At 38.1% G+C, this 20000-nt stretch overlaps 1 protein-coding gene across 1 annotated transcript in view; it reads left to right on the top strand.

Moving 5' to 3' along the window:
• LOC137988249 (utrophin-like) overlaps positions 1-20000 on the top strand; it is a 100520-nt gene that overhangs the window by 72366 nt on the left and 8154 nt on the right. The window contains exons 58-71 of the mRNA XM_068834292.1: positions 1-123; positions 665-846; positions 6376-6547; positions 6713-6894; positions 7327-7504; positions 8718-8902; positions 10170-10314; positions 13746-13927; positions 14563-14707; positions 15439-15620; positions 16854-16998; positions 17718-17899; positions 18573-18717; positions 19239-19406. The exon at positions 1-123 is cut by the window's left edge and continues 43 nt beyond it. Coding sequence (XP_068690393.1) covers positions 1-123; positions 665-846; positions 6376-6547; positions 6713-6894; positions 7327-7504; positions 8718-8902; positions 10170-10314; positions 13746-13927; positions 14563-14707; positions 15439-15620; positions 16854-16998; positions 17718-17899; positions 18573-18717; positions 19239-19406 — 2316 coding nt within the window. The remainder of the gene's footprint in view (positions 124-664; positions 847-6375; positions 6548-6712; positions 6895-7326; positions 7505-8717; positions 8903-10169; positions 10315-13745; positions 13928-14562; positions 14708-15438; positions 15621-16853; positions 16999-17717; positions 17900-18572; positions 18718-19238; positions 19407-20000) is intronic.

Raw genomic sequence — 20000 nt, 5'->3', positions numbered from 1 at the left:
CGAAAATGGACGATACTAGTAGCCTTGAAAGATGTGATGCATTCTATCACTACCAGACTTCGCGGCACGTCCAAATCTGGCGTCATTCTAGACAAAGTGGTGGACCTCTTAGAGGACCACGAGGTGAGGAAACTGAGGAAATATCGGCAATCAAAGTAAAAATCCATTGCAAGCTCTCCTTACTGTTGTTATTGTTGTTGTTGTTGTTGTTGTTTCTTTCACATTTCTTCCCATCATTCTTAACATAGTTTGTTTTACTCAGACATAGTAGTGTGTATAACAATATAACAGTTATGTTTCGAGTTTCGTATCCTCTGGCATGTTCTCTATATGCTTCTATTTTTTTTCAAGAATTTTGTCCATTTCTTCCTATTTTTCATATAATTCTACTTAGTGCACAAAACCTTTTTTGCAATATTTGAGATACTTTAAAACTTCACCAGTAAAAATTCTTAAACAAATAAATAGAACCTGAACTAATGACATACAAACAGTCTAAATTTCACAGGAAGGCAAAGTTGGTAAAGAATTTTGGCTCAATGCCCAGTAGATGATGTATTTGCATAGGAACATTGCGGTCGTGAGCAACCTTCCTCCATCCAGAAGGCGTTTCCTTCCCGTGACAAAGGAAGGGAACGCCTTCAGTGTTTTTTTCTTTCTCCAGGAAATAATGACTGATACTTGTTCCAAGCACAAAGATGCAGACCAACTGTTTTCCTTCGGCTCCACTGCTGTGGAAAGCGGAGTTTTAACAAACGAACAAGTTGACGATGTACGCGACCGAATGTCTGACTTAAAGGTGCGATGGAATGTATTGAACATTGATGTCATTGAGCGCGAGAAAAGGTTGGTGACTTTTTTTTTCTCATTTTCAGGCTCATATGTTAGCTAACAAGATAGTTGCTATCCTTTCTTCCTCTTCACAATTAAATCTTTCGTCGAATTTCATTTTTTGCTTGGTATACCTCTTTTTTTCTCGAATAAAAAAAAAAGGAAAAGAAAATGCATTTTACGCGACAGCTGTGTTGATCGTGTCGCGAATCTAAGGTAATTTTAATGTTTTGCGCGATGGATGGAATCAAGGAGGTCCAAACCACTTTCAGCACTTCCAAAATTCTTTCCTATTAAAAGGATTGAATTAATTTAACATAATCATAAACTATATGCTAACTTAAAAAGGTATGTCTTTAAAGAGTCTCGGTCTACCGAGATGCTTTAAGCACCTCTGTTTATGTTTCACTCGGCTTGAAGTAACGAGTGCGGGGAAAGAAATAAGCGACAAAAAGCTACAAAGGAATACTAGAAAAGCTGGCCAGTCGAATAAAAAATATATTTGCAATGAATAAAGCGCCGCTGCCACTCTTGGACTTATAACATGTTATCGGGTATTTTGTTACCTTACGCGGGTCGCGTCCCAATAAATATGTACAAAATAAATTCTAATAAAGTACATTCAATACTGAACTCCTTTGTTGGCAAAAGTACTCGTTTGTCTTTGACAATTTAAAAATTTTTTCGTTTGTCTTTGACAATTTGACAATTTGAAAAAAAATACCAATGTACAATTCGTTGAATTTACCTAGGCTCTGCTGCAAACGTTGCGGTTAACAGTCACACAACTCACGGTATCGCCGTTGAATTCGGGAATGTTTTCAGGAATGCCTTTAACTGCTAACCAAACAAAAGCATTTCATCCAAATGTTACATGAAACAATGATTAGAGTTCCAAACAAGTCTCGAAATAAAATAAGTAAATATCCAGCTATTAATTACAAAGAGATTACAAATGTACTCGACTTACTGCGAAATTAATTACTAAAATCACTTTTCGCTTCAAACTGCCTTATTTCCACCATGTAATCCTGAACCCTCCGTTCTGTTACTGACAATCATAATGAACAATATCCGCGACAGTTTTTGGCTATTCTACTGTGGTCATAAAGCCATATAGAGCCGTGCATTGCCTCTGGCATCGAAGTACAAAAACAATGAGGTAGTGATGGCTCGCGTCCTTCTGATTTCTTTATTTTTTGGACTACTGTTACTATTTTATCAATTGTGACGTTTTTAATTGTAAGGACATCACGAATGTTTCCTTTGTAAATAGGACTGGTCTTTTTGTGCAATTGTGTTCGTATACAATGAATCGTTGACACTTGCAGTCCTTTCACCATTATGGAGGCGTTTGAATTTTCACTCATCCGCCGACTCCTCGGTCCACCTTAAAACCATGAAATCGTGACAACATTTTAATGTCATAATGGAAAGCGATGAAAATGGATTAGAGACATCCTTGGCTCAGGCCTCGCGAACACTCGACCAGTTGCAGCATAGGTAAAAATGAATATATTCTGGTACCAACTCGTTGCACAGCCATTGACAAGACTTGATTCTCTCCGTCCATAAGCTGGTATTGTTAATTAATAGTTTGGACATCGAAAGGCGTCCTTTCAAAACCCATTTTTAAGGACAAGAAAGCAAGCCTCCAAAGTTGTCTGGCAATCTTATACCCAGTTAGACAATAACTTTCCCTTTTTATACGCGCCAAGAGATCTTTACTTTGAATGGTCACGAATGAGTTCATCTGTAATATTTGAATTTAGAGCCCCCTTTGTTTATTTAACAATTCATTGTTTTCTTTATTTAAAAGATATGTGCCTGTTTATCGAGGGCGATGGGTATAAATACAAACAAGAAATGTTCGGCTATCGTTCAGGACGTCTTGACTGCCCTTACCGCTTTGTCAAACTTGAATAATACATTTTGTTACAATACCTGCTTTTACTAACTCTTAATTCACAGGCATTTGGGTTATTTGCTCTTGGCCTGGGACTATAATACTCTTCGTTAGTCCTTCCAATGTTTTGCATAAGTGTTGTTTTTTTTTCTCTGGTCCCAAGAGAAACTGGCTAAAAGACCAATTTCGATATATTAAAGTACAATCCAAAAAAAAGGCATCATCTCGAGACTCTGGGGAATAGACTCGCACAAATCCTTATATTTATTTCCCAGAGCTTCGAGATGATGTCTTGTTGGGTATGTGCAAAGAATCCTCCAAATAGAATTGTATCATGGGTTGGAGAAAAAAGCGAACGGACTAAAAATTAAAGCTTGTACTGATTGGCAGCAATTGAAATACGCTCTAATCTTGAATTCTTCCGGTTGATTTGCTTTATTTAAAATCTATTTTTCTCCTCACGCACGATATTCACAGTAAAAGTGCACTCCTAACTTACTAGATCTTTTCGGTCAAGTTGATTCTATGTTCTCATATAATACTCGATCTGCTACTGGAAGCAAAAATTACATAAGATTTTCAAGACTGACCCAGCAGAGCCATTCTTTTTCGCGACTCGGGTGTAAAATTAAACAATATAACCGATCACAATGTTTCACTTTCTTATTTCTAGTACGCTCTTGTTAATTGGTGCCTTGTAATGTTTCTTTAAGTAACTTTTTTCTTGGAATTCTGTAGTATTTTATTCCACAGTAGAAATGTAAACACTACCAGCCTAGATTAGCCTTTGCTATTTGCAGGCAAGTTTATTTCGAGTCTTTCTTTTCGTATAAGTGCATTTTTAAATATGCTTTTAACTTTGAACTATGATTTTCGGACGTTCGATTTGTATTCCAAATGTCTAATGAACTCGTTTAATTTTCCTCATCTCCCTATTTTCAAGACCATCCTAGTTTAATGAGAACGCTATTCATTCACATTTTAAACAGCACTGCTCGCGACACTCTATTAGAAGAAAGTGATAAAGCCGACATCGAACCCCCAAAGTTAAATTCTGCCATTCGACACCTTGATTCAGGTTTCTTCGAAACATTAGGCAACCATATAGACGATACACAGCTCTATGTCTCGTTTAGTCCTAATGATGAGACTGGTCAAGACGAAGCTTTTGCGGTCGTGCAAAGATGTGTTGATGATATCAGATTGTGGATGACTACTGATAAACTTCTTCTTAACGATGACGAAACTGAGTTAGTTGTGATTGGCACCAAACAACAGCTCGCCAAAGTTCAACTTAACAACATTACTATTGGTCAGTTTGAAATAACACCTATGTCATCTGTTAGGAACTTCGGAATGTGGTTTGATTCCACATTGTCAATGAACTCACATATCAACAAGACTTGTTCATTAGCATTCTACTACTTGTATAATATTAGGAAACTTAGAAAGTACTTGTCTAGAGAATCTACTGAAAAGCTGATTCATGCTTTTGTTAGTAGTCGTATAGACTATTGCAATAGCCTTCTTTTTGGCCTACCAACCTATCAAATACATAAAATTCAAAGGGTCCAAAACGCTGCAGCCAGATTAATATATAACGAATCTAAGTACTGTAGAATAACACCATTATCGTATAATTTGCAATGGCTGCCTGTTACATTCCGCATAGAATTTCAAATCTTACTTTTAGTATATAAGGCTATTAAGGGTTTTGCTCCAGGGTATATAACAGAGCTTATTAATATTAAGAATGAGGGTACATATAGGTTACTTTCCAATTGGAATGGAATCTTACTTAAGTATGTTAATTTTAAAACGTATAAGACATTAGGAGATAGATCTTTTATGGTTGCTGCTCCAAATTTATGGAATAATTTGCCTCTTGACGTTAGGAGAGCGCCAAACATTTTTATTCAAAAAAGCTTTTTTAAACATATAGCTAAGGTTAATAAGGTTATATTTTAATTATCTTTTATATTGATAGTCTTTAAATTTACTGTTGTTTTAATTATTTATATTAGTATATTAGTAATTATTATAATTTTTCAGTGAGCGCAAATGAAAATAACCCAATTGATATTTGCGCTTTATAAGTGAAATAAAATATTATTATTAACCATGAAATTTGTTGCAATGCGCAGATTTGACAGCTCTCCCTAAATCGCGTTATTTATTTCTGAAACCATTGTTGTCTATGATGTCTCACTAAAGGCCCGGCAAGAAAAATGGTAGCTAGGTTTCTGGTGAACTTTAGACAATACACCTTCTGTAAATCATTTTATTATTTTCGTATGCAAATGTTTTACTATTTCTTGCGATAAAAAACGTTGTCGCTGGTCATGAAAAGTGATTAGAATTCATGCAGACGTTGATTAATAAAGCCTTTTTTCCATCATGAATTATTAAATAGAATTGATTAATAAAGCCTTTTTTCCATCATGAATTATTAAATAGAGTAAATTATCCAACAGGCCACGTTCGATGAATCTTTATTTCGGGAATGACTCCATTTCCTTTAGGAAAAGTGTATTTGTTCTATAGTTCTCAATGGATATTTTAATGCCACTGGTAATGTTACTATTTAACCATTACGCTGTGTTTTGTGGTGACTGCTATTTGATTGGATTTAAACCACTAAAAACAAGACACAATGTTACTCTTTGACCGGCATATCTTGGTTGCTTTGGAGGTGATTCTTCGGAGAACGTTGACACTAACTGACGGAGACCAACACGTTGATCACCGATCCAGGATGGTTCGAGAGATTCAAGGAAGCTATCCATAAACGAACGGTGCGGGCCTCCCTACACAAAAGGGATGGAGGATAATTTAAACTCGTGTATCTTTATGGCACAACCTTTTGAACGCGTGTGTCAGAGGCGGATACACTTCTGGTTTTTTGCGTTTTTTTTTTTCCTGTAATAGCGTACATACAGCTGCAGGTGAGCGGCACCAGTCTACAGTCACAAGGATATAGAATAGCGCAAATGGACCTAAGTGTCAACAATTGTAATGGGTACTTAATAAAGTTAAAGTATATGATCATGATAACGTACATGCAGAGGTATAAATTAAATTAAGAGATGTTGCTCAATAGCCCTTTTCACGGTTAGTTTTTCTCATTTGCATTACAATGTAATCTGACGTGGATTAGAGGCAATTTCGGGTTAAAACTGCAGAATAGCCCGAAATTGCCTCACATACATGCTAGATTATATTGTAATGCAAAGGAGAAAACTAACCGTGAAAAGGGCTATTAACCGATAATTCATTTTTAACGCAACAGACTTGCGAAATAGAAGTATTGTCCATGACTTATTGGTTTGGTTTGCACGTCCAACATGTGTTTTCTTTTTTTTTTTCTTTAGCTCGCAAATACTTCTCAAAATACTCCTATATTAGAATACTTATTCAGTAAAGTCTCAACCAAGTTTATAAATGTATTGCTAAATTGACCTCCCTAGGTACTTGGAGAGGTCAATTTTCGTACATCAACTCAGTTGACGCTACCAAGCTACAATATTGCAAAAGTTTCAACTAAAAGTCGGGCTGTTACACCATAATTTCTTGGCATGCCTTTCAACGAAACTGTTGCTTCCTGTGACAGTTCCTTTACTGTTGTTTTTTCTGCTTAGGCTTGAGAAATTTACGCAAGACATCGAGAAAGAATACCAGACATTTGATGCATGGCGTGACAAATGTGATAACATGAACCAATGGCTCACAGAATCCGAGAAACTTATTAAGAGTGAGGAGAAAGTTTCAGGTGACATTGATGCACTTCAAGAGCAGATCCAAGATAACCAGGTTGGTGCAATTCGCCTACTGATACCTGAGAATAAATACGAAGAAACCAGTCCAATTAAATCAATGTAGCTTAACATAGAGTTTTCTTCCCACTGTTCAACTCTAAATAATTGTCATTGTACCATATGTTTACAATTAGATTTTGTTATTGTATTTCTCCTTCAGCTATTCCTAAGTGAGGTACAGCAATACGAGCCAAAAGTCGAGGCCATGCTTAAAGACAGTCAGATCCTTGTGGATAACAGCAATCTGGATAAAACTGACATCGATGGAGTGGACAAAACTAAGAGTGCACTTAACACCAGATGGAATGCAGTCAATGACCACCTTAATAACAGACAAAAGGAGTGAGTGAAATCAAATCCTCGGCTCGCGAGTGGAGCGCATATCCCTTCAACTGGTTTCGATACCCATCGAATTGTCGTTCATAATACAACGTTCTGTTGTGCTCCAAATACTGACACGGATGGGATGGGTCACAACCTTCTTGTAACTTCCTCCTAACTTACGGACGACATGCCTGTTAGTGATTAAGAAGGTGTTTGTGCTGATCTCAGTAAATTTTGGCTTAAGAACTTCAAGGTCGTTTTTGTAAAAGTGGAGGGAAACTTTAGAACCTTTGAATGTTGCTTTACTTGTCATGAACACTTCAAAATGAACATGTAGGATAAGAATAAGTTTTTTTTAAATCTTAATAACTGGGGAAGAAGCATTCAAAAAATAGGAAAAGATTTTGACCTGATTTCACTGTAACATCTTGACTTGAAAATTAATTGCAGATTGGAATCAGCCTTGTTGAACATTTTGAAGAAAGACAAGGAAGGAACGCTCACTCGATGGCGAGAACAAGCCGTAGCTCTTGGTTTGCTTGTCACTGAAGCCTCAAAGAAACTCAATGACACCCCAGTTGATGATTCAGACTATGGAGCGATTAAAGCTGGAGCCGATAAATTAGAGGTAATATGCGATCGAAGTTAGACAACTTAAAGGAAAGCCCGCGATCGGGTGGAAGAAGCCGATCGAAAGGCGAGCTTTTTCAATTTTGGGCAATAGGTCTCGCCCAATTGTTCATGCAAATCGTACCTGTAGGATTAAGTGCACTAAGCGTTTCAGTCCCAGCGTTGATCAGAAACTCTGTTCTCGAGTTTTCTGCAGTCTGTGGAAACTTGCTAACGGTCAGAATGGTAAGACTCGGTCGAGATTAAATCCAATTAATAACCTGAGTAACACTTCGCGTTTTTAGGTACAGGAATCCGCTTCCTTATTACAAAGAAAAAATAATAAATGAATATTTGTATTTACCGAGGGTGAAGTATGTTATTACCGGCAGCTGCCGGTAGTTTACATAATAACCCTCAAAACTTTTTAAAAAATAGAAAAAAAAATACTTATTCTTAGAGAGTTCAATAATCTTAAAATGCTCAAAAGATGTGTTTTTCTGAATAGGGTTGTGCTGTGGCATTTTCCTGAAATTTGTGTTGGAAATCATGCCGTTTCTGTACGAGTTTCCAAGATTATTCCATGGAGGACATGCACTTGGAGTGGCTCCAATGTCCCGAATTTGTTTCACATCATAGTGTCAAGACGTCAGTACTGAAATCTGAAATGTCTACGAATATGTATATTGTGCGGACAAATAAGAATGGAGCCAGATAGTACAACAACAACAACAACAACATTGATTTTTATACATAGATACAAACAGAGAGCGTGAATTGAGCTTTATTTTAGTGAAATAAAGTACTGACATCCTGGAATAACCACAGAGGTTACAGACGCCGGGCAGCCCCTACTATGATCTGCTTTCACTTTCGACGGAAGCTCATGATTTTTTGACTTTAAAATATCCTTATTTAGATGTAACGTAGCTCGTGCATTTTTTCCGCGCGTGCAGCTTCGATCTTATTTTTGTCCATATTTGGGCATAAAATTGGTGTCCTAAAATCCCCAGCCTTGTTTCAAGAAAGAGGGTTGCAAGTTACACGCTTCAAGGTCGTGTGCTTCTTCTTTCGACTAGTATGTGAACATTTCTCACGTAAGCGCGGCATCATCTGGTCAAGACTACGTAAATCAGAATCAGATTTGGAAAGGTTAAGAAACCGCTTAATGTAAGCGACGTTTATTTTGTGTGCCAAGCATGAGCGTAAGTCGCCCTTTTTTCTTTTCGTAGCAAGTTGAACTCGCTCTCCATGAGGACCTGAGCAACGAGTTAATTGAAGTGACAAACACAGGCCGAGATATAATCACGACGAAAAAGTTGCAATCCGATGATGCAGATGGCGTCGATGAAACCATAAACGCGCTAAATAGACAAATGACTGAATTAGAGAGAGACACAAGGGAAAACAAAGACAAGTAAGAGATGCTGAATATTCCCAGGAGCACCCAACGATAATCTTCGGTGAAATATGTATTCGGGAGAGTCAAACTGTTCTAAGATTTTTTGGTTCTACGTTGTCAGAAGGCTACAGATTTCTTTACTAAAATATCACCTAAAAGATTCGCAACCAGGGAAAAGTAGTCCCTTATGTTTTCGGGAGGGATATTTTTGCAAATTTTGGCACTGAAAAAGGTCATCTAGAGGTTTCGGATGAGCAAATTGTTAGGCTGAAACGGTTCTTAGAAGGTAACGTTTAGCTAGAAATTTGTGAAATGAAGATATCATTCCCAAACATTTTCGGGCGCTTCAATTTTCAGCTAAAATATCTGAAAAGATCAAATTCTTCTAAATGATAAAAACATTTCTTTAGGCAGTCTTTATACATTATAAGGAGCCTAGAAATGTCTCTCAAAAGCCTTTGGCTTAATTTTCTCGTTGGGTGCCCTCGTATTTCTAACCTACTTTTATTGGTTAAATATTACCAACCAAATGTCTTGTACCTGCTCGCCCTTTCATATACCGTATGATCTCTTTAGGCAAGTTTTCATCAGCGGCACAAGCATAAGCAACGTACGCAGGCTTCGTCACGTTTTACTAATTAGTGCATTTTATTAGAACAAAAGACTCATAAATGCGTCTGTGTACATTGTTTGAGCTTATGCTTGCTTTGCTATTGAGCTTGAGCCGGCCGCACCTAGGCGAAAATAGCGCGGCGCTTATTGCGCAGCGAAGAATTTGCCCGGGATGCGGATTCATTTGTATGCGCATTTGCCGCCGCGGAAATAGTGCTGAATATCAAACATGTTTGATATTTTCTTCGCCGCGAACTTTTCTGACGAAATTTTCGCCTGGTGTGTGAACATTGAACGAACTTAGCGCTGGCAAAGATGACCTCTTGTCTTCATTACGTACACCACTTTAGAGTGAAAAGTGCAGTTAGTGATGATGAATCAGTTTACTAAGTGGGTAGGTCAGGAGTACTGCAAAATAATGCAAAATACTTTATCTTATCTATAAATATCCTAGACGATGCATAATAAGGCTTTCATACCTCGTGTAAGCCGCGCAATAACAACGCTAGGTGTGAGGAGAACAACACCGGCACTGAGTACGATTGAATTCTTCGAGGCGGAATTAGCGCCGCGCTGTTTTCGCCTAGTGTGCGGCCGGCTTTAGCCCTGAGGGATAAAGAGTTTACCAAAGCTATATTTTTTAATTACGTTTTTGTTTTTTTTTTGTCAGAATAAAGGAAGCTTCATTAAAATATTTTGGTCGTTCACTCGCTGAGTGCGAAGATGGATTTGAAAGACTTGAAGATTCTGCAGCGAATTTCTCCGACATTGGATCTGACATCGGTGAAGTTGGAAAACAGTTAGCTCAATTGAAGGTAGAACGTAAGCCTCAGTACTCCCGACGGACACTCCTTGTAATTCAATCCGTTCAATCTTGTTCTTTAGTTTATGGGTTTGGTATACAAATACCTTACGATTTTCTCATATCAAGAACATTTTAATTGGACTCTCAGAATGAAAGTGAGAACGAACACGCCCTTCGAATTCAAGATTTTGCTTTTCGCTGTCGTGTGTTTTATCCCGATGTAAGTGACATTGAACTAAATGCCATTTGAATGGGGAAAAAAACTATAAAGCGCAAGTGATAAGGGATAAGGGGATTAACTAATGTTGTTAACTTAGCTCTCTGGTTAAATGGCAAGAAAACCGTGACAGTTGAAGAGTGTATCCCAAAGAGTGTATCTGTTTGTGTGTGCAGGGATGGCGCAGCAAATTTCCCTTTCGTAAACGGTCGTTGCCATTTCTCAGAACGGTCGTTGCCATTTGAAACGGTCGATGCCATTTATAACGGTCGACTACACACTTCACTTCAAAGAAAATTAAAAGAAACAAACTAAGAAAAAATATTAACAAAAATTAAGACAAAAAAGGAAAAAAAAGCATTTATGAAAGAAAAACTGGAGGGAAAAAAGAGTCCGAAAATTTCAAAACTCGAACTCGGGTTCTTAGCCCTCACCCTAAACAAAACCCTAATCCGAACCCTAACTCGTATGACCAGCGAGACACAAATCCCAGTAACCGCGACCTTTTGAGTTCTTAGACCTAACGAGTGTAATTCAGAGCTAAAAAATGGCATCGACCGTTTCAAATGGCAACGACCGTTAACGAAAGGGAAATAGGCGATGGTGCAGTGGTGAGAGCACTCACCTCCCACGAATGTGGACCGGGTTCGATTCCCAGACTCGGCGTCATATGTGGGTTGAGTTTGTTGGTTCTCTACTCTGCACTGAAAGGTTTTTCGCCGGGTAATCCGGTTTTCCCCTCTCCTCAACCCAACCCAAAATTTTATTTGATTTGCGTTAACTTGTTAATTTCAACTTATTTTTAAGAAAAACACGACACTCCTGAGTTTTACAACAGACATGTTTCGGCAGTTGCCTGTGCCATCGTCAGTGTGAAATGAACAATAAATTACAGTGAAATATAAATACTAGAGAAATTACAATAATGATAATGACAATAATTAAGACTAGACAATAGTAATTCAAAATTAAACAGAAAGTTCTAAATTAACATGTTTGACCTGTGCGTTAAGTGTTGGTTTGTCCCAAAATATGTGCAACGCCTCTTTGATTTTAAGAGCAAACCGCGAAGATGCCTGATCGATGATGGCAAAATTGTCACGGGAGCATTCAGAGCGACATGCTAAGGAGCTCTCTAGATGCTTGAAAATGTGTGAGGCCCTGTCCGTTTCCAACTGTTCCCTTACACGTGTGTTGAAATGTTGGGTGGTCTCACCGACATAGCAAGCTGCACAGCCTGCACACGAAAATTTATGAACCACACATGATCGGAGTCCATTGGGGATAGGGTCTTTCACACTAAAGAGGCTACCTACTTTGAAAGAGGAAACCGCTAACACAATGTTTGCATTATTACAATAGAAATTTGAAAGTCGACGAATGCGCTTTTGGGCGATGCTAAAACAATAACCTATGTAGGGTAATTTGAAATAAAAGGTGTTAGGCGCTTGTTCACCAGTTGATCTTACAGAGTTGCCTGTTACATGCTGTGTGACACTGCGGTTAATGATTCTTTCTATTAGCCTAGATGGATACAGGTTTTTCTTTAGGATGAATGTTAGTGACGCAATGTCCTCATTAAACGCTTGCCAGTTGTTACAAATCTTATAAGAGTTCTATCAACAAGGGTCTTGACTAGCCCAACTTTGTATGAAAATGAGGTAAAGCTAAAAAAACAGGTTAATAAGCCGGTGAATGTTTTCTTACGGAATACTCTAGTAACTACCGTAGGCCCCGTGTTGTCAACGTATATATCTAAAAAGGGCAGTTTAAGATCTGATTCCGCTTCCATGGTGAATCGTATGTTGGGATGACGGGAGTTGAAACAAACAAAAAGTGTCATCCACGTACCGTCGATAGAAAAGAGTTTCCCCGATTAATGCTCTACGGCGCTAGAATATTAGACAATAAAGTTCCTTTCCTTTCCTTTCTAAATCTGGAACACCCTCCTCCATTAAACGCAAGCTCCCAACCCTCCCTCGTCAGCAAAACGTAGTCGTTCAGACCAGACATCCACATCTATGACTACATTTTTCAGTACCCGGCAAAGCCCCCTCGACTTATAGCTGTTTGTACACTAAGGTGGCCTTAGACACCATTAGCCGTTTTAAGACCACTCCTAGGCGCTTGTTTTTCCTGGAAATAATAGAATAGACATTTTTTTATGAAGAGTGATTGGATTCTTCAGTGTCCCACGGAGTAGAAGAACACTAAATGATTGCGAGACGGGGCTTACAGTTTGTAGTCGCTATTCAATAGGAGTTGAAATTACAAACGCAGCACTTTCTATTCAGTTATTTAATAATCTGAGTGTGGGTCTAGCCGAGTTCCTACCCTGGTAGTCAGATGTCCAACCAATAGACCTTATTCACGAAGGCCGCGGGTTGGATTTGCTATTATCATGCAAATTAGCCACACACTTCTGAGGGGGCAAACAACACAAGTTCGAGAGGTTATAACGAATATGTTAGCCACACAGGTGATTTGTTTCACGTTCATTGAATGTTTATCACCTAAGTAGTAAAATAGAATGATAACACAAGTTACTTCGACGCTTTTTTAGTAAAAAATGAGCAGCTAACGAAGTAGGAAGTTAAACTGTCAAAGGCAATCAAAAGATATATAATTATTATAAAAGGTACTTAATTCTATATACTAAAATGGACTTTGAGCAATGTTATTTCAATATTTTGACGAGCCGATTTTCCGCAATTTGCCTTTTTTCCAATGTTTGCTCCCCAGCATAACACATGGCTAATTTGCATGACAATTTGAAAACCAACATGGCGGCTATCGTGAATAAGGCCTATTGAACTGCCACCAGGTATGCTGGCATGACAGTATTTTAGACGGACTTTTACAATCTATCGCTCGAGTTAAAAAATCAAGCAAATCTGATTAATCGGTAAGACTAGAAAATGCTCTTTTTTCATGAGCCACTGAGAACAACGCTGATAGGGCTTCGAATTTAAATAAGATCTGGTTTTGAAGAGCCCTGTTATAGAGAAGAATTGGCTAAAATTAGTCCATTAGCGCCAAAATTCATTTCATGCCGTTTAAAAAGTGTACTTTAATTCTTATGCGCTGAGTTTTGAAGATCCATGATGTATCTAAAATTTTGGTCTTCATAAATGTCCGAGTAGGAGGAGTGTAAGAACTGCCCTTTTGCGCTTGTAAATACACAAAGCTGTCATTTTGACAATTCTGTTGTTATTAACTTGAAGGAATTTGAGAGTGAAATGGTCAAGGAGCAAGCCAAATTCAGTGATATCAAAGACCAGTTTGAAGACGGCAAAGAGATTGGTGTAATGAGGGATGAAGATCAGGTGCGGGTCATGCGCAGGATAGGTGCGTTGGACGAAAAATGGGCTGAACTGGACAAAACGCATGACGAGAATCATCAAAGGTAACTAGTGGGTTTAAATTATGGTGCATCTTCTAAAACAGACAATACCAGGTTTAGTGATCCTAGTTGTTTCTTTGTAAGATCATTTCAGCAGTAGGTAAATTCACAGAGAGTTTTGCAGCGAAACTGAAGGCATGATTGGGGTCAAGGTTCCTTTCAAGCCTACGTGTGTTATTGTCTTGCATATTAGCAAGTTGCTTGTTTTTCTGCGATGATCATTCCAAAGGCAGCTCTTAAGTTCAAAATATCAATCTTTTTTTTGTCTTAACTGTTTCTGCCATTGAATCAGTAGTCGTGTTATTAACAAGGCAAACAGCCGGCTGTGTCCATTGATCACCAAAAAACCCGTCGGGGAAATAAAAAGAAGTAACGGTTGTGAACAGTTATTATTATCGTGCGATATATCACACCGCCCAATAAAGGGCAGTGGAGGGGCTTTTGAGACCACCGGTTGTGCCCAGCTACCAACCAGGAAAGCCAGCTTTAAGTGGACCAGGAGATTGCCATTTTCATTGTGATGATTATCATCATTATTGTTATAATCATAATATTTGAGGCTTATTCCTGCCATTGAACAAACGCTATTACTAGAGCGATTCGGGGCAGTAAACTGAAATGTGTGTGTTATTTGACAGGTTGACGCAAGCATTGATAGTTCTGCACGAAGAGCTCATGGAGGAAATCTATGATTGGTTGAGCGATGCTGAAAAGCAGACAGACTCCATAGCTGTAAATAATGATGATATTGCCGTTGTTAAAGAAGAGCATGGCAGACATAGGGTATTGAAAATATTTGCTCTCCATGAAGTTCTAACAACGATAAATGGGATTGCATAATTTTGATAATATAATCCAACAATAATCGCAGTATTGCTCATATAGAACTCCAGTTTTGCTTAACGTTTTCATGAACATCAAGTGTCCAAAAAAACGCTAGTATGAGGTGCTAATAATTTTAGGGACTTCTTTTCAAAGGTACCTCAAAATCTTAGTCCTCAAACATGACTTGTTTGAGCACTAGACTATCAGGGTCTTCAAAAACAAGGGAGAAACTGCTAGATTTCTTATCACATTTGCAAATGGTTAGACTTTCAAATCCTATAGAATGACAAATAAACACAGAAACCACAGGGCCCGGCTTGTTCAAGAATCCTCACTCTATTGGCAAAGAGTAGGGCACAGAGTTCTTTGTAGTCTATACTTGTAGAAGCCATTGCGATTGTGTAACCCCCTTACTCTAATACTAACTCGAGAAGACTTAAGTAAATTTTAAAAGCTGGGCTTTTAACATGTTTTCAAGGTTAGTTTTTTTCAATCAAATTTCACCGACACTTAGGAAAAACAGACGAAGAAACTTACCTGCCGAAACGATTACGTCTACGAGAATCCACATAACTTTATTTTGGCCGCTTCTTTGATACAGGAAGCTAGAGTAAGGGTTGAACTGTATTTTTGTTTCATTTGGTTATTACTTTTGACTCAACCTGTCATCGTTCTATTGTCCCAAACAGGAACTGAAAGAGGAAATCGCATCATTTGAACCGACGTTCCAAAAAGCCATTTCCATCAGCGACCGGCTCCTGAACGAAAATCTTGTAGATCCAGAGAGAGCCGACAGTTATGAAAATGAAATCGACAGTCTTGAGAAAAGATGGGCAACATTGCAGAAAAGAGTCTCAAATAATGGCACAAAGTAAGATCTCTTTGCAGGCCCATGTTATAACTGCGCTGAATTTGTGTACAGTGAGCTTCGTAGAAAGTGTCAAACATCCTTCTAAAACTCATTAATAATTCATACGTTTGAGAGCCAATAAAAAATGGCTATATTCGTCAGGTGGATGAGTTTTGATACCCAATGAAAACACAGATGAAAACCACACGTGTTTTGGATCACATATCAAAACCACGCGTGGTTTTCATCTGTTTTCTCATTGGACATGAAGATTTATGCATCAAAACAAAAATTGAGCAGAACAACAATACTTCAGTTTAATTAATTATCATAATTAATCAGCGTCACTGCCAATTCATTTTTACATCTTCAATAAAATACAGGAAGATTTAAAAAGATCGATCTGTATTCTAATAAATGTAGTCTTCCACAAAAATAGCATCTTGCATTGAACCTACAGTAGCTTATAAATACTGTCTCCTGTCTTACCTTTTATCGCCCATTTAGTTTTGAAAGTTTGCAACAACTTTGATTCTTCGGAGCAACTTCAGAATACCCGTCCACTTATTTGCATATTGCCTTCTGCGCTTTAAGAGCGAGACTGTCAAACACTCGCACTCGTTTTTGATATATTACATAATAAAAGCTTTGATTAATTTTAAATAATGTTCTTAATTATAATTCATTCTCAGTTATTGGTGGATGTCGGAATACACGGAATGCAACTGAATAAACTATTTTATGCATCGTGTTCCATAGATTTTACTGTTTCGCGCAGTATTTGGCGGATGTTATCCGACTGCGGAAAAAGAGACCACTATGGTTTGTGCTCAAATTGTCAAAACACCAGTTAATTGCGACAGTCCTTTTCAGGACTGCAGACAATTGGGATTCCATCAATGCTCGTTTTAACACTTTTTCGCGTACGATGCACTGTATCGCGGTTGTTTGCAATGGAAACACTCCTCGTTTGTCCGTGAGTCCTTCATCGGCTCCCTATTCGTAGCCCTGTTGACATCAGCTGACATTGTTTTTTTTTTCGATCGGCTGCTATACGATGTATCTTTGACCGTTGATGTGAGGCGGCTCAGGGCACTTCTTCAATAGAGTTAATGAATTACCCACTAGAGAAATTGAAGATATAAACCTCTATCTATTTAAAACTCAGTGTCTTTGTCCGTCTTTAGCACTTATCATACGGATGACATTCTTGCAGATTAAAGCACTAATGAGTATTCCTGTAACATATATTAGATTATCTGGTGCCCTTGGGAAATATATCACGACAGGTCTGGATGAAGCCGAAGTAACTGTTACACGGGCAGAGTCTAGTATTGGCGGAGATGACGGAGAATATTTGGACCTTCAATCTGCAAAAAAAGCCCTGGACGCCTTTCAGGTCAGTTAGAGGTTGCGAGTCTCAAAGCTGTCGGCAACTTACCTTTGATTATCAGATAAAATTCTAGCTATCTCCTGGCCTTTAGGATTTGTGGCCTACGTTTTGAAACTGTTCCCTCAAGATTAAGGATTCATGCATAGAAACATTTTTATCAAACGAGCTCAAATGCCGGGCGTACCAAAACTGGATAGGTGTTTGATTTCTTCTGTAGTTCTAAACACGTTACAGACAAAGAAGCCAAGAAAAGAGCATGATTGTCAAATTTGTAACGCTAAGCATCAGGCTCATAGTGGTGGATTTATACTTCAGTTTATAAGGATATGATTGAAATGAAAATGTGATCGATTTTAACAGAATCTCAAAGAAGAAAGGGAAACAAGTCTTTACCTACCTGATTATTGTTAGTAAGGTTTAAATATTTCCTTGTGCGGCAATTTCATATTTACGGTCAAAAAAAATGGGAATTTTTCCATCCAGGTGGTGGGTTCAGCATGAGTATCCCTCATATTCTAAGAACTGCAGTAGTGTTACGGTCTGACTGAGGGTTGGAGGTTAGGTTTAATGTATGAAAAGGGTATATGTATTGGTAAAAAAACACGGGTTACATAGAAAAGTCCAAGTGGTCCCCACAGGAATCGCAGTTACCTCCATTACATTTCTTTATAATTTACACTTGCGCATTTACACAATTTGTTCCAGTAAAGCACTCTCTTTTACAGGCCAAAAAGAAAGACGTTCATGACTGTCAAAACAAAGTCAACGAGATTCTCATCGAGTCCAATGATGTAATAAATGATGACTTCTTTAATGAGCACGAACGAGATCACTTTCAAGGGAGAATCAGTTTAGTGGAAAAAAGGAACAAAGATCTCGAAGAGAAAGTTGAGAAGGAAGAAATGAGGTGATGCAGTTTTTTCCTCTTATTGTGCCATATGCACGCTCTCCATTTCCCTCCAGATTGGTTTATCAGTAAGTGGGATTTGAAAGAACTTATACATAATTGCACTGAAAGTTAAACGTTTTTGGAGCCAGGAATGGAAAGATCAACGTGTGAGTGGATAAGAAACTCGACTGAGAGAATCAGACTAGGTTTAAAGTTAGAAGCCTCGACGGAGTTCAACGTCAAACTCAACTGGTGATTAGATCAGCATTTTGCTAAATTTCGATCGTGCGCTTGCCAACCAAGTGACTAAGCCAATGTGACTCGTTTTCTTAGCTCGTTATTGCCTGCTAGTTACTAAAAAACATATATTATTGCTTCCTACAATCCGCTCTTTTAATAAATTTCATTGTTTTATGTCCTCAGAGCGCATTATTTGGTTTATGAAGAGCCTCTAAAAGATGACAATATTTCATTAGGTTCTGGCTGATAATGTTTGTGTGATTGTGACAAAATACTGGGCTTTTTTAGAGTTGCACTAAAGTTGTCGTATTCTCTTTCGATTGAGTTAAAGAATTTTCGACTTTTTTTGACTACAGCTAGACTAATCACAGGGCTTGAGAATTTTTCGCGTCATTAGAGTGGGTTGGATTATCAACATTTCTTGTCTTGGTTGTATGGTTTTTTTCTCCAGACTGCTTGACGCACACATTTTGTTATTGAAACAAAACTTGCAAAGGATGAATGTCTGGCTCAACATGGCGGAGTCACGGACAAAGTTGCAGGAAGAAATTGGTCCCGGCTACGATGATGTAAAGAAACAACTAGAAGATCATCAGGTACTCAGTAAGATTTGTGGCACCAAAATTACTAACTTCTAAGAGTTTTCCTAGCAGCAAAAGGCCAAGCACTGCACGAAAAAGAAAGCACTCAGTTGGAACGCTGATATCGACTGAATACTTTAATTACATGTAGTAAAACGGTGCTCTTGCGAATTTCGTTTACGCGGCTGTATATGTCTTTCCAATTATTCCCAAAATTGTCAATTAATGAAACCACGCCTCTCATATTTAGGATCTACATATGAGAGCTAGAAAAACTAAGAACTACAGATCTCTCTTTATATTTTATTGGGGAGTGTTCCCAGACATAGGTGTTATCCAGACCCCGTCCTTAAGAATCGTACGATATCTTTTACATCTTTTTTCAATGTATGATATTAAGAGCTCCGCTATCATATCTCTGAAATACTGTGGACCGTCTTTTTACTGTGGAAGGTTTGTTATATAAACGTAGTATAAATGACTATCTTACGTAACTTGGCTAATGTACGGGACGTCGTTTTTATATTGCATTTTAGAAATTTCAAGAAGAGCTTCGTGATCATTCCATGATTTCCATGATTCTTGATGTGGACGTAGATCATCCTAGCGTCAATGAAAGAACTCAAGATCAGGTCAAGTCCCTCAGTGACCGCTGGAGTAAAGTGTGGAACTGGTCTGAACAGCGAAAAGCGCAACTTTTGAAGGTATTATTCCTTCTTCTCTATATCCCCATGGGACTCTGTTTAAGAATCATTCGTTAGCTTAGATCGATTGCACCAAACATACTTGCTCCCTTGTAATTTAACATCAAATTTCATCAAGAAAAATACAGAATCATTGAACTTCTTCCACCAGTAAGGGGCAGAAAACTACTGAATCTTGGTAGTTGATGGAAAACATCTAAGATACACAATAGTCATATTTATATAATTAGATAGTACATGGTTGTTTAACGTTTTCCATTCTAATGATATATGAAATAAATCCTGTGTAGTTTGAGCTACTAGATGATGGTAAGACTGAACAGGCGCATTCTAACATGTGGAGTAAATAGCACCATGAAAAATAATGAGTTATATATTAGGAGCGGGTTGCTCTTGGAAGAGGATCGGGATCTATGACTATGGATTCGTATTCTCAAGAGCAAAATAGTATTTTGAGAAATTTTACGGACAAGAGAACACGCCACTTTTGTATTAGTTGTTCGCAATTCACCCCTATTCACAGGCACTCACCTTACGTCACGTGGGCCATGTTCGTGCCCTTGAACACCGAGGATATGCGACAAGTGGTATGTT

Source organism: Montipora foliosa, unplaced genomic scaffold (assembly GCF_036669935.1).
Source record: "Montipora foliosa isolate CH-2021 unplaced genomic scaffold, ASM3666993v2 scaffold_412, whole genome shotgun sequence".
In the NCBI taxonomy this organism is placed as follows: domain Eukaryota; kingdom Metazoa; phylum Cnidaria; class Anthozoa; order Scleractinia; family Acroporidae; genus Montipora; species Montipora foliosa.
This window is presented reverse-complemented; position numbering and strand designations above follow the sequence as displayed.